Source organism: Urocitellus parryii, chromosome 11 (genome assembly GCF_045843805.1).
Source record: "Urocitellus parryii isolate mUroPar1 chromosome 11, mUroPar1.hap1, whole genome shotgun sequence".
Taxonomy (NCBI): domain Eukaryota; kingdom Metazoa; phylum Chordata; class Mammalia; order Rodentia; family Sciuridae; genus Urocitellus; species Urocitellus parryii.
The window spans coordinates 125,099,073-125,113,949 of record NC_135541.1 but is presented as its reverse complement, the minus strand read 5'-3'; the positions used below and the strand labels follow the sequence as shown (position 1 = coordinate 125,113,949).

Below are 14,877 nucleotides of genomic sequence, written 5' to 3'. Positions count from 1 at the left end.
TCAGTGGTAGAGCACTTGCCCAGCATGTGTGAGGATTTGATCCTCAGCACTACATAAAAATAAATAAGGGTTGAAAAAAAGAAAAAGAAAGTTTTTCCAGGTCAAATGTACATGCTACTGAATCCCAAGTCTTCAAAACAAGTGTTAATTTATTCAGTCAACATTTCCAGCATTAACAAAGTATTGCTGGGCTGTGGGTACATAGGTAAGAGTGTTTGTCTAGCATGTGCAAGGGCAGGGATTCAACCCCCAGCACCATAAAAAAGAAAGAAAGGGCGAAGAGAAGAAAAATCTTGACATTGCTTTGCATTATGTCCTGGATTCTGACTAGCAATTTTCCAAATTGCTAGTCACCATAAAACAAGAGAACATATGAGTTTGTAACTCATAAAGAAGATAGTTTCAAGGTATATTTAACTCCCAAGAAGATTAATTTGATGACTATCATATAATTTCTATGTGGAAAAACTACAGAACAAAATTCTCTTATATGAAATCCAAAAATACCCAAATGCTCAAATCTCAAAGCAGATAGCAGAGATAAATGCAACTAAACTGCCTTGGTTTACAGACAAGGAAAATAAGGCCTTAGAAGGTTCAATAATGTGTTTAAGGAATGAAAAAGCCAGGCACGGTGGCACACACCTGTAATCCCAGCAGCTTAGGAGGCTGAGGCAGGAGGACTCCAAGTTCACAGAGCCTCAGCAACTTACCAAGGCCCTAAGCAACTTAGCAAGACCCTGCTTCAAAATAAAAAATAAAGAGGACAGGGGATAAGGCTCAGCAGTTAGCACCCCAGGTTCAATCCCCAGTACAAAAAAAAAAAAAAAAGACTAAAAGAAAACTTTTTTTCTCACAGTGACATAATACTTTATATATTTAATTAGTAAAACAAATAAATAAAAACCAAAAATAAAATAAATAAAACCAACTATGAACAGAGATAACAGTTGCAAAATGAGTTAATTGTTAGTTTTACATCTTGAAGTCACAACTTTTATTCTTAAAGCCCTTTCCTACCATTTTTAAGAATAAAAAGTTGTGACTTCATGATGTAAAATGGGAAAAAAGGTATTTATTATAATTCTGAGATAGTTACACTATTTTAATGTTTAAAGGAGGAGAAAATACTTAAATCCTAATACCACTATCCATTTTCTCAATGTTTTATGAATCATTTTACTTCTTTCTAAATATAGACTAAGCACCTAGAACAGCTCCTGGAATACAGTAGACACTAATAAAGTCGCTGAATGAGTGCAAGATCGAATAGTACCTAGTATTTTATTGTTACTATGAAACACAAACCAAATTCAAAGTGCTGCACTTCACACTCCATAAATACAAAGTGTGTGCCTGCGCGCACACCTCTGTCCTTGGAAGAAAATATCACACTTGGGAATAGAAATAGACTCATTTGGAATCCTTTCTTAGCATGAGTGTTGCAGGATGAGACAAATCTATGTTACACTGCCAACCTTATTAAAAACCTTAGGAACTCTGAATCTATCCATGTAATGCTGCTTGTATATTAAAACAGGATGCTGGTGTGTGATGTTAAGGAAGTTTCTCTCATTGAATCAGCATCTGCACTTGGTAGAGAATAATAAGCCAATAATTTTAGTGTATTAATGAAATAAAGTTGATGGTTGGGGATGTAGCTGGCAGTAAAAGGCTTGTTTGGTATGTGAGGCCCTGGGTTCAACCCCAGCACCATTAATTATATACATAAAGGTTGAAAATTTCAGGGAATTAAACATTTTATGATTCTCATTAATATCACTTTCAATTACTTTGGGTTTTGTTTTGTTATATTCTGTTTTTGATAGTGGGGATTAACTCAGGGGCACTTAACCCAAACCTGTTTTTTATATTTTATTTAGAGACAAGGTCTCCCTAAGTTGCCTAGGGCCTCGCTAAATTGCTGAGGCTGGCTTTGAACTCATGATCCTCCTTGCTTCAGCCTCCCAACCCACTGGGATGATAGGTGTGGGTCACCACACCCGGATTTTATATTTTATTTTGAGGCAGAATGTTGCTAAATTGCTAAGACTGGATTCAAACATGGTGATCCTCCTGTGTCAGCCTCCCTAGTCACTTGGATTACAGGCCTATGCCACCATGTCCAGCCAATCACTTTTTAATCTAAAACACTCAAAACAAGACTAGCAGAGAAAGTTAATTTGATGAATTTATGTTTTACATGTTATTACACATGAAGTGAATGTGTACAATTATAACAGTTTTCACAGTGTATGAGCAATCCAAATAAATAACAGTTAATATTTTTCAAATCAATGAGGTTAAGCTACAAAATTTCCAATCTTCAACTTAACTAGATACACTAATGCCTCCAAACTTTCAGCAGAGTTACAAGATCACTAGTAACTGGCACTATAAATTCAAAATCACAGAATCAACAGTTTACAAAGCTTGAGAGGTTAGTACCCTGACTACTACTTAAATTAGAAAAGATCTACTAGATGAAGTTATATTCAACAAATTCAGTTACAAATGATTAATGAAAGACCCCTTCAGTCATTCTGAAGGGCATGTATCTATGGACAGTCTCCTCTACTCTCATATGTAGTAACAATGCTATGTTCAAAACAAAAAGGTTCAACTCTGCCTAACAGTAATGCTAAGTGGTCCACTGGAACACTGCTTTGAGCCAATTATTTATTCGATTGTCTATAAGTTTGTATTTTTTTGGAATTTTTTTTATGATATCCTCATCATTTACTAGGTACACAGACAGAAAGTGAAGGGGAAAAAAGCCTACAATTACAATTCCCTCATTAAACAAGTAATCAATGAACATCTGCTATGTACCAGGCACTGTTTCAACACTAATGACAAAGGAAATGGTAGTAAAAGTGGTAAGGAGCCAGGGGTATGGCACACACCTGTAATCTTAGGTACTAAAGAGGCTGAAGCAGGAAAATAAAAAACTTGAGGCCAGCCTTAGCAATTTCAAAAGACGTTTCTCAAAAAAAAAAAAAATTTTTTTAAAAGGGTTACATGTGTGAGGCCCTAAATTCAATCCCCAGTACTGCAAAGATAAATAAGAAGAGTGATAAGGAAATGAGAATGTAAAGGTACTTAAAGAACAGGTAAACCTTTGTCAAGTGCAACTTGTAAATGTCTAAAAGACAAGACTGAATCTTGTAAAACGTTACTTTGTTAAAGTAGCGAATTCAAAAAAAAAATGAGAAAAGAAATAAATGATAAAATAAAAAAATTTTCTTCATTATGTCTAGATCTCCCCCCCCCCCAGGGACTGGAAATTGAGCCCAGGAAATTCTACCACTGAGGTACTGAGCTACATCCCCAGACCTTTATATTTTTCATTTTGAGACCAGGTCTCACTGAAGTTGCCCAGGCCAGCCTCCAACTGGTAAATCGCCTAAGTCAGCCTGCCAAATTGTTGGGATTTTAAGAGTGTACCACACCCAGCTTAGAAGTCACTCCTTTTTTTTTTTTTTTTTTTTTGTAATTTTTAATTGTAGAAGGACACGATGCCTTTATTTTGCTTATTATTTTTATGCAGAGCTGAGGGTTGAACCCAGTGCCTCACACATGCTGGGCATGTGGCTACTGAGCCACAACCCCAGTCCTAGGAGTCACTCTTAACAAAGAAATACAATCCACTAGGAGACACGCTAGACATCTGTGGAAGGCATTTTGGTTGTCACAGCAATAAAGAAGAGCTACTGAAATTTAGACCGGGGGTACCACTCATGGTAGGGTACTTGCCTACCCTGCACAAGGTCCTGAGTTCAATCGCCAACACTGGAAAAAAACAAAACAAAAAAAGTGCTGCTGATATTTAATGAGCAGACGCCAAGAAAGCATAAGAAGTCCAGAAAGTGATGAAATCTCTCTATTCTCAAACTTACATATGCATTGTTTGTAACTACCAAAGCCGAGGACCTGATTCCCTTCCACATTTAAACAAGTCTTTCTATATAATTTTAACATGCACTGTATGCTCAGAAAAGAAACTGCTGAATAAAGCAAGAGAAAGGTATACTTTGTTTTATTTGTACCTTGACCAAGAATTGTTCATGATTCTGCTGCTTTGTTTCTAGTGGCATTTAAGTCCCAAATATCCTTATATAAGTCCACTTGGGTAGCTATCATGTCAAGCTGATTCTGTGTTTGGTGATAACATCTACTAGATTTTCCTGTTATGAAAATCCAATATTTATAGATTGAAATATATATCCCTAGCACCACAAAAATAAAAATTAAAAAGAACTATGATTTAGGGACTGGGGATGTGGCTCAAGCGGTAGCGCGCTCACCTGGCATGCGTGCGGCCCGGGTTCGATCCTCAGCACCACATACCAACAAAGATGTTGTGTCCGCCGAGAACTAAAAAATAAATATTAAAGATTCTCTCTCTCTCACTCTCTCTCCTCTCTCACTCTCTCTTTAAAAAAAAAAAAATTAAAAAGAACTATGATTTAGAATTAGTCATAAATTATTTTCTATTTATCCTTTTTTTGTGTGTGATGCTGGGGATTGAACCCAGGGTCTTGTGCATCCGTTATCTTACAGCTTGAGAATTTTTAAAATTATGTGCAGAAAAGTTATATTACCTGTGTGTTTTATTTCATTAAAGGGGGGATTTCAAAATGTTTAATAAAAAATGAAGCTGGGGGCTGGGATTGTGGCTCAGTGGTAGACTGCTCGCCTAGCACCTGCGAGGCCCTGGGTTCAATCCTCAGCACCACATAAAAATAAATAAAATAAAGGTGTTGTGTCCTACTACAACTAAAAAATAAATATATAAAGAAGAAAAGAAAGCTGGGAGCCAGGCACAGTGGCACACACCTGCAATCCCAGAGGTTCAGGAGGCTGAGACAGGAGGATCACGGGTTCAAAGCCAGCCTCAGCAATGGTGAGGCGCTAAGCAACTCAGTGAGACCTGCCTTTAAAAAAAATACAAAATAGGGCTGGGGGTGTGGCTCAGTGGTCTAGTGCCCCTGGGTTCAATCCCTGATACAAAAAAAAAAAAAAAAAAAAAGTGAAAATGAGGGTAGTAAATCTGAGGGGTTTTAGAACCATCAGAATAGAAAATCAGCATCATTATAGGATGCCTGCAGATCTCAGTTAATCCAGGAAAAGGCAGAAAAAAGCATATAACTACAGTAATTTTTTTCTTTTGAAAATGTAAATTCTAAGTACAGTGAAGAGTGAACAATTAAACCTTTATCAAAAGATGGTTCTATAGATTTAAAGCCTATTCAAATCTGTACAACACAGTGGTAAGAAGAAGGTAAATACAGCACCATGTCTTGTCTACTCAAAAGTTCCCTGAGTCACTTATTGAAATTATCAAGGAGAGAGATTAGCTGTCTTAACAGGTTTTCTTTCTTTCTTTTAGTTGTAAATGGACACAACACTTTTATTTTGGTTTATTTGTTTGTATGTGATGCTGAGGGTCAAACCCAATGATTCACACATGCAAGGCAAGCGCTCTACTACTCTACCACTGAGCTACAACCCCAGCCCTCAACAGGTTTTCAAGGAAGACAAAATTAACTGACTTATTTTGGGAAAAGAAATTCACAATCTATTTATGCTCCAAGAAAAAATATTCATGGTTTAAAATCAAGAGATTAACATACCTAGATCTGGTATGTTTACATCTGGGGACTGCTAAAAAACTTTAAACTGCTAACGATCAGAAACAAAAAACTTAAAAAGAAGACTCTCTCAGCACCTAACCTAAACTTCTGTATGTGACATTTTAAGAACAATCTAAAATATTTCTACTTTGGCAAAGGCCCTATTTCTTTGCTAATAAGGATTGCTCATCATTTTTACAGTGCCTTTCACTCAGGATTAGATACCTTCATTCCTAAGAATGTTCATTCAAGCTTCTAATAGGTGCACCTAAGTATCATTTTACAGTATGTATCTACAGTAAACTGAGAGGGTCAGATGACTCAGCTTCAGTCATATGAAGACCTTGTATTAGAATAAGGAATGAGAACTTCAGTCCACTCTCTCCACCAAGATTTGAACAAACTCAAAATTTAAGTGCAAAATTTCCTGAGCTCATGACACTTAAAGTTGTAAGAGAAATATAAAGTAAAACATGATTAACACTAAGGTGATCCATAAAAAAACCGAAGTTAGGCTTCTCTTCTTTCTGTTTTGTTTTTAAACTGGACTTTCCAGCTGTTTTACTAAGTTACACGTATTAGAACTAACTCCCAATTAATTCCCAACTAACAAAATTTTAGATACTTTTAGAAGTTGCCCTACAATGTGTAACTTGAGAGAAATAATCCAATTCCTCTAGCCTCACTAATCAGGAGAGAAAATAAACCCAACAAACACTGCTATAATGTAACAGCAGCCACTAACTACCAAGTTCTAGTCCCTATTCTAAACAACCTTTCCCTGAGGATTTTGACTAAAATTATATGGTCTCAATTATCTTACTGAAAATTCTATGGTCTCAATTATCTATCTGAAAATTCTCAAAATTAGCAATCAAAGCTACACACAGTAAAAACTTAAACACCCCTAGCATTAAGAAGACAATGACTGGGCTGGGGATGTGACTCCAGTGGTAGCGCTCGCCTGGCATGCGCGGGGTGCTGGGTTCGATCCTCAGCACCCATAAAAATAAAGATGCTGTGTCCACCGAAAACTAAAAATTAATATTAAAAATATATATATTAAAAAAAAGAAGAAGAAGACAATGACTGTCCCTTTATCCCTCTATTCACACCAGGGTATCTTAACTTCAGCATTCTTGACACTTTGGGCCCAGTAATTGATGGTGGCGGGCAGGAGGGAGCTCCTGTGCATTGTAGCAGGAACTGGTTGGTTTAGCAGCATCTCTCTGGTTTCTACTCACTAGGCCTTTGTAATCCTCCCAACCTCCATTTGTGGCAATCAAAAACATCTACAGATATTACCAATGTCCTCTGAGGGCAAAACTGCCCCCAATTTAAAGCTACCTTCTTTACTGCTCACTATTAAGTTATGGAGAAATGGAACAAAAACAGCATCCACCCTATCTTACTCTTAAACCCCTTCTAATTCAACTGCCGAAAAAAAGAACCAACAAACCTTTCCTCTTCTGATAAGCTGGCTGCCTGAAAGATCTTAGCATCCTCTCTCTGAACAAAAGAAAAGGTCATTAAAAGTCAACTAAACATAAAGAAACACAAAGTGTTAGCAATATAGTCAGTACCTTCCCTACCCCTTCCAAGAAAGATAAGAAATTTCATACACAGTAAATTTAAGAATTTTTTCGTCCCCATATTGAAAAACTCCCACAAATTTCCCAACATATATATATACACATGTCTATTTATCAGTAGAACTTCAAGTAGAGCTAGCCTTCTATCCATTAGAATACAAATTTCTTACTTCTAGATCTTGCAGGAAATACATATACTGGCACTTTATATTCAAACTTTTCATACCACTGTAGTCTTTTAGAAAAAAGATCTCAAAATACTAAAGTCACTACTTTCTAAATATAACTATTAAGTAATTGATTCATATCACTCATTAGATTAAAAAACATTCAATCAACTACTATAAAGCACCAGAAAGATGTTAATCAAGCAGACTTTTTAAATGTTAAGTTGCCAACAACAGAGTTTAAGGTGATCCAATAATTAAAACTTCTAAAACCCAGATCAAATCACTACAGTGCTTCCCTCAATCCAAACATTATAAAGTCCTGAAGAAATCTACTTTTTTGGCTACTCTTATTATGAGGTAGGTAGAATGTTTTCCTGTATCAGAGCCATTACAAGTAAAACACAACGATTAAAGCCTGTGTAGAAGTTGGTGAAGAGCCAAACTAGATAACATTACTTATTGATAAGGATGATATTTTATCAGATCAAAGAAGCTGATATATAAGAAAATGGGGAGATGCCTACTAGTCCCTTCAGACAGTGCCTCAGAGGTAAGGAACATACAGGCAGGCCTAAACTTGACTGGTTTCTGGGAGATGTCCTGATCTCCATAAAACTCTTAAGGACCAACCACCTTAGTCTCATCAATACCAAAAGGATACTATGCCTATGATTTATATCCTCGATGTAATGATGCCTTTACCAGAACTGAACTCATAAGGTATTCCCCAACCTTGATTTAATGGAGAAGGGGGAGCACAGTAGTATGAAAGGATGGAATGACATCCTTACATTCCATGACAGAGCCCTCTAATGGTATACTACAGATTCTCCTTCAAAGTAGTATAGTAACTCCATTATTCTTGGCTTCACATCATCTCTTAATAGGACACTTTGTGAAGTTTCTTTAAGTATTGTTTCTATTGCCTGATGACCAAAAAATGCACAATGCCATTTTATCCCATAATATATAATCTTGAAATCCAGTGGCTTAGGAAATCAAAATCAAATCTTTTTTTTTTTTTTTTAAGAGGGAGGGGGTACTGGGTATTGAATCCAGGGGTACTTTACCACTGAGCTACATTCCCCAGTACTTTTTTTTCTTTAATTTTTTTTTTTTTAGTTGTAGTAGTTGGAAACAACACATTTATTTTATTTATTTTTTTTAACATGTTGCTGAGGATAGAACACAGCACCTTGCCTGTGCTAGTCAAACACTCTACTGCTGAGCCACAACCCCAGACCCCCTTTTATTATTTTGAGACAGGGTCTCACTAAGCTACTTAAGTCTTCACTAAATTACTGAGGCTGTTCTCAAACTGCCTCGGCCTCCTGAATCAACAGAATTAAAGGCATGTCCCACATGGGCCCAGCCAAAAACTCTTATTTTAAAATCCAAGTTTAGGGCTGGCAATGAAGCTCGGTGGTAGAGCACTTGCCTAGCATGTTCAAGGTCCTGGGTTTAATCCTCAGCATTTAAAAAAAAAATCCTAATATTCAACTAAATGGTACTAAAATTATTTTCAGTGTGAATAGGAAACACTTTTTATAAGAGAAATTCCTCAAGCAACATTCACTTGGAATGGAGATTCTTATTTGAAGCATATCTGATATCGGTACCACTGAATACATTTCATTTTTAAATACCCTATGATTTCTCATTTCTTAGTATCTTCTTTCTAAATGAACTTCTGTCCTCTAATCTGGGAGGATCCAAAGACACAAAGCAAAGACGGATACAGCAGGATGAGCAGTAAGAAGTGCTATTTCATCAAATTAAACTAATTCTTTCTACAGATAGCTGAACCCACATAGAACTAGGCATACTACAATCTCTCTCAAGTAACAACCAAAACTGTTTCTCTTAATACAAACATTAAAGTTAGCTGGGACCATGAATCCTTCAGAGTAACTGGACTGACAAGAAAATGAAAAACAAAAACCTAAGGGTGCTTTCAAGGCTGAATATTAAGTAAGCTATTGCTGTTGCCTGCATATACCTCCAAATGTATCAAGAAGTGCTATATCCTAGAGTTGATGAAAGAAGAAATAACAGAAAAGTTGTAAAACCTTGCAACATAGTCCCATAGAAAACACTTATAATTGTGCTATGTGGTGAATAAACTGGCAAAAGATGAATTGGCTCTGAAGCAGTCCTTCTCACTTAGTAACAGCTCATTAAAAGCTGATGTAGGGTTGGGAGTATGGCTCAGTGTCAGAGCACTTACCTAGCACATGTGAGGCCTTGGGTTTGATCCCCAGACCTCCCAAAAAAAAAAAAAAAAAACCCAAAATAAAAAAACTGATATAAATACAATACCCAGTCTCTGGTGTTCAGTGGGGACAGTACCCAGGGATGATAATTCTTGACCTCCAACTACCCCAAGCATCTTACCCTCCAGCAATACAACAGTCAAGACAATGAAAAACTTTATCCATGATAAGCTGGGTCTGCTATCCTCAGAAGGATGGTCAGGTTTCCCTAACAATCATCCAGTTCAAGAAATTATGCGTGCCTATTGTATGCTGGATCCTCAAGATGAGGAAATTTCAAGTTACCTTATAAACCAAGTGTAGTGGCCCCTACCTATAATCCCAACTAAGGAGGCTGAGGTAGAAGGATCCAAAGTTCAGGGCCATAGGGGTAGAGTTTCAGCTCAGTGGAAGGCACTGGGTTTGACCACTTAAAAATAAATAAAACAAAATAAAAGTACTGTGTCCACTAAAAAAAAAAAAAGTAAGTCCAGGGCCATTCTGGGCAACTTAGTGAGAGCTTGTTTCAAAACAAAAAATAAAGGCTGGAGATGTAACTCAGTGGGAGAGCACCCCTGGGTTCAAAGTACCACAAAAGAGGAAGAACTACTGTGGAAACCTTTTCAGTGTCCTCCCAGAGGGATCAAATTTCCAGCGTTTCCAGTGGGTTCTTCAGTAACAGATGGGCGGGTACTGGACAAGAGTTACTGACCTGGTGGTTCTTGCTTTTTTTGTTGTTTGTTCCTTTGTTTGTGGTACCAGGCATTGAACCCAGGGGCATTAAACTATTAAGCCACATCTTCAGCTCTTTTTTATATTATATTTAGAGACAGGGTCTCGCTGAGTTGCTAAGGTTGCCTTTGAACTCTTGATCCTCCTGCCTCAGCCTCCTGAGCTATTAGGACTACAGGCGTGTGCCACCGTGCCCAGCAACCTGGTCATTCTTAAATCAACATTTTCAAGCCAACGTCTGGGATTAAGGATACAGAAAAGGCCATGAAACAAGGTAAAACTCGCTGACATATACAAACAGAGACTCGAACTCTGACCTCACTGTACCTTTTCCTAAAAATGGGTAACAATAATGATTTCCTACTGTACATCGTTGTGACCACAGCTCATATATAATTTGAAAATTGTGCCAGGCATGGTGACACATGCTGTAATCCCGTGACTCTGGAGGCCAAGACAGGAGATTTGAAAATTCAAGGCAAACCTGGGCAACTTAGTAGTACCCTGTCTCAAAATAAACTAAGGGCTGGCACTGTGGCTCAGCAACAGAGTGCCACTGGGTTTCATTCCCAGTGTCACAAAAGAGAGAAATATGAATAAACTATACATACAAATATATTACATATACATTATATATAAATATACATGTTATGTATAAACATCATGCTAGACCCACTCCATAAATATATACAATTATACACTCAACTTTAGAAAAATAAAAACAATGGTAAGACAAAATATTCCCCCTTCTTTCTCAGTCCACTTTTCCTTTTGCTACCTCATGGTCTTAGGCTTCTGTTGGTTGATTTTGTTTATGCAGTACTGGAGATATCACTAGGCTACAATCCCAGCCTTTTTTATTTTGAGACTAAGGCTAAGTTGCTAAGTCTGGTTTCACACTTGTGATCCTCCTACTTCAGCCCCACTAGTTGATGGGATTATAGGCATGAGCCACCACAACCAGCAGTTTTGGATATTATAAATCTGAATTGTACCTATTCTCCAAAACTCAGTTTAAATCCCACCTCATAGCCAAACTCAGAAAGTGAAGGGTTTCTTATTCTCTCATGTGTGGAAGCTACAGAGGGGAAAAAAAAAAAAGAAAGGGGAGAGGGGTGACATGAAAATCAAAGGGAGATCAATAGAGGACAGGCACCAAGGGTTGGACGGGAGAGGGAGGGGGAGTGCTGGGGAGTGATAGTGGCCACATTATGTTGCTATATTATGTGCACGTACGAATATACAACAACAAATCCCATTATTATGTACAACTATAATGCACCAATAAAAAATGTGGGAAGAGAACAATCAACAAATCCCACCTCAGCTGTCTCACCTTCCCCAGAGCACCAATGCCACCACACACACCCCTCCCTCTAATCAACAGCGCATTCTAACATCCTCATCACTCCACTAGTAGTCATGCCCTACTTAGGTTCCATTCAACTAACTGCATGTAGCCTAGAGGTTGGGTCCATAAGACTGCACTGCCCAGTGACACTGTAGCTATCTCTGCATAAGTACATTCTCTTCATGTTCTTACAAGAATGAAATCACCTAACAATGCTTCTCAGAACTTGTTCCCATTCTTAAGCAATGTGTGACTATACGTTGTTACTTTTTCCATGTTTATCTTGTCTTTTTTTTTAAATATTTATTCTTAAGTTTTAGGTGGGCACAACTGTGGGAGACCAACCTTACACGTGACTGAGTCACATTCCCTGGCTGGGTGCTGAGGCGCTCAGTCACAGAAATGTGGCAGAGCTTTCCCCACCCTTGGGTCGCTGTCTTGTGCATGGGTGTGTCTTGCTACAGCCCCACAGGTGAAGCTATGCTCACCTCTTCCTTTGTAATCTAACCCCTTGCCCTGCTTAGGATAGAATCTTCCATGGAAGTGCCTTGTGTGTGTCCCCTCCTCTTATTGTGCCCTTGGGTGTGGCCTACCCAGGTGTCAGTCAACCTGCTGACAGTGGACATCATGAAGATAGACTCAGCCCCCTGAAACCTGACCCCTTGCCTCATTTGAATAGCTTCTCCTCAATAAAAGGGGTCAGCTGCGTGCTCTCGCTCTCTCTTCCTGTGGACCCTTAAGGTCAGAGGAGCCGTCACAGCGACCCCAAAGAAAAAGGTATTTGTCTCTCTTGTGGGGTTATTTCGTGCAGCCCAGTTAGCCCAGTTCAACTGGAGCGACCCCCGAGCCTTTTAGTCACGAGAACAGAAACCCGGCACAGAATATTTTTATTTTACATTTATGTGGTGCTGAAGATCGAACCCAATGCCTCGTGCATACTACGTGAGCACTCTACCACTGAGCCACAACCTCAGCCCCCTTGTCTTGTCTTTCAACAAACAAAAAAAGGTGAGGTCCCTCAAGAGCAATAACCACATATTCCTTCACATTTCCTCCAGGGAATCAAGCAAAGGAAGCATTTGGTTATATTAATTGTGATAGGTCTCGATTTATAAGTTAGGCAAAAAAAAAAAAAAAAAAAAAAAAAACCACAGATAACAAATCAGATTAAAAATATCAGAAATTCTCACCCTGGCACAATGCCCCATGCCTGTAATCCCAAGGGCTCAGGAGGCCAAGGCAAGAGGATCTCAAGTTCAAAGCCAACCTCAGCAACTTATTGAGGCCCTCAGCAACTCAGCAAGACCCTGTTTCTAAATAAAACATAAACAAGGGCTGGGGACGTTGCTCAGTGGTTAATGGCTCCTGGGTTTAATCTCTGGTACAAAAAAAAAAAAAAGAAAAGAAAGAAATTTTCCAGGCGTCTAAGGTTTAGAAAAACACTTTTAAAATGCCTTTCAAGGGCTGGGGCTGTGGCTCAGTGGTACAGTGCTTGCCTGGCATGTGTGAAGCACTGAGTTCAATCCTCAGCATTACATAAAAGAAAGAATAAACAAAAATAAAATAAAGTTTTTTTAAAAAAGCCTTTCAAATTACCCCTTTGAAATGAAGACTTGAGATGAGAGGATATAATAAACTGCAGAAACTTAGGCTAAGTCTTCTCACCCTAAAAGGCAAGTTAGTGAACAACTTGAAGATCCTAAGAGAACGTACACCAAGGCACCATACATACTCAACCGACTGTCCCTGGTCACACAGCTGAATCCCTGACTCCCCTCTGCGGAGAGAGTTCTGGAGGCTCTGATGGCTACTGGAAAATACAAGGTGTCCGCTTTCCCAGCCCTGAAACATGGCAGGAAGTACCTGGACACACAGCGAGAGCAGCAAATGGAGCCAGGCAGCGCTGGATAGAAGTATGAGTACGCATTTGGGGATGAGACAAAAAGAGATGGAAGAGAACATCATAAAGGCCTGGAAAAAACATGACTTTTAGGTGAAAAGGCTTTTAAAACACTCCTTGGGTGCTAATTCACTACACTCCATTTGTCTTAAGACTGAAACTAAACACTCCTGAGGGAAAGAAAACCATCACTAGTTCTATAAAAAACAGTGGACGGGGGCAGGATTAACCTTCGCCCAGGCTGGGGTCTCCCAGGGCAGCGTGTGGGTCTGGGGGCCGGCCCTGGCTAGCTCGTGACACCCCAGCACCGCCTCTGCTGGCTGCTGGGGTCCGGAGACTGGGCAGAGCGGCTCCGGCAGAGGCACCGTCCCCGCGCCGGCCTGGCCTCCTCCCTAAGAGAAGGGGAGCGCAGAGCGGGTGGGGGCAGGCGCGAGGGGTCCGGGGACGCCGGCCGCACGCAGCCAGAGCGCACGGAGTCCACGTCCCTCGGCAGGGCCGCGAGCGCCGGCCATCTGCAAGTCATGACCCTCGGCCTTTCGCTTTCACAGCGACCGGGAAGCCACCGAGACCCAGTCCCCTCCCCAGAGCGTCCCACCTCCGACCCGGCTGGGGCCCTCGGCCCTCGGCTGCGCGGCCTCCCGGGCTGCGGAGGAGCGTCCGGCCCGGAGCCGCAGGGCCGCAGGGGACGGGGAGCCGCGGCCGAGTCCGGGCGGGTCGGGGAGGGCGCCGGCGGGGAGCGGCGGGACCCCGGCGCAGAGCCCAGAGGGCTGGGCCGGAAGACAAAAGATGGAGGGGGCCGGAGAGCCGGGGCCGCAGCCGAGGAGGGGACGGCGGGCGGCAGGTGCCGGGGAGCCCGCACCGGGGGACCGCGGGCTGCGGGAAGCCCCAGACGCCGCTCCGGGCCCCGCGGCCGGGAGTCGGGGCCGGCGCCGACGCGCAGGGGGCAGGGGCGCTCACCGGCAGTTTGGGGCTGACCTCGCCTTTGCAAAAGTGGCAGAAAAACCGGTGCGCGGCCACCGCGGCGCCCGCGTCCGCCCCGGCCGCCGAGGCCTCCGCCATTTTCCTCCCGCCGCGGCTGTCGGAGGGCGAGGGCAGCCGGCCGGTCCCTCGCCAGGCCGCGACCTCGCAGGCTGCGCTCGCCGCCGCCTCGGCGCGGCCCGTGGCTCCAGAGTCCGCGTGGGTCACGTGAGTCGGCCGGACCCGGAGGGCGGCGGCGCGGAGAGGACCCGGCGGCCCGCCTCCCG

At 41.1% G+C, this 14,877-nt stretch overlaps 1 protein-coding gene across 1 annotated transcript in view; it reads right to left on the bottom strand.

Moving 5' to 3' along the window:
* Rnf115 (ring finger protein 115) overlaps positions 1 to 14,847 on the bottom strand; it is an 81,766-nt gene extending 66,919 nt beyond the window's left edge. The window contains exon 1 of the mRNA XM_026380991.2: positions 14,591 to 14,847. Coding sequence (XP_026236776.2) covers positions 14,591 to 14,692 — 102 coding nt within the window. The 5' untranslated portion in view covers positions 14,693 to 14,847. The remainder of the gene's footprint in view (positions 1 to 14,590) is intronic.
* Between the last annotated feature and the right edge of the window lie 30 nt (positions 14,848 to 14,877).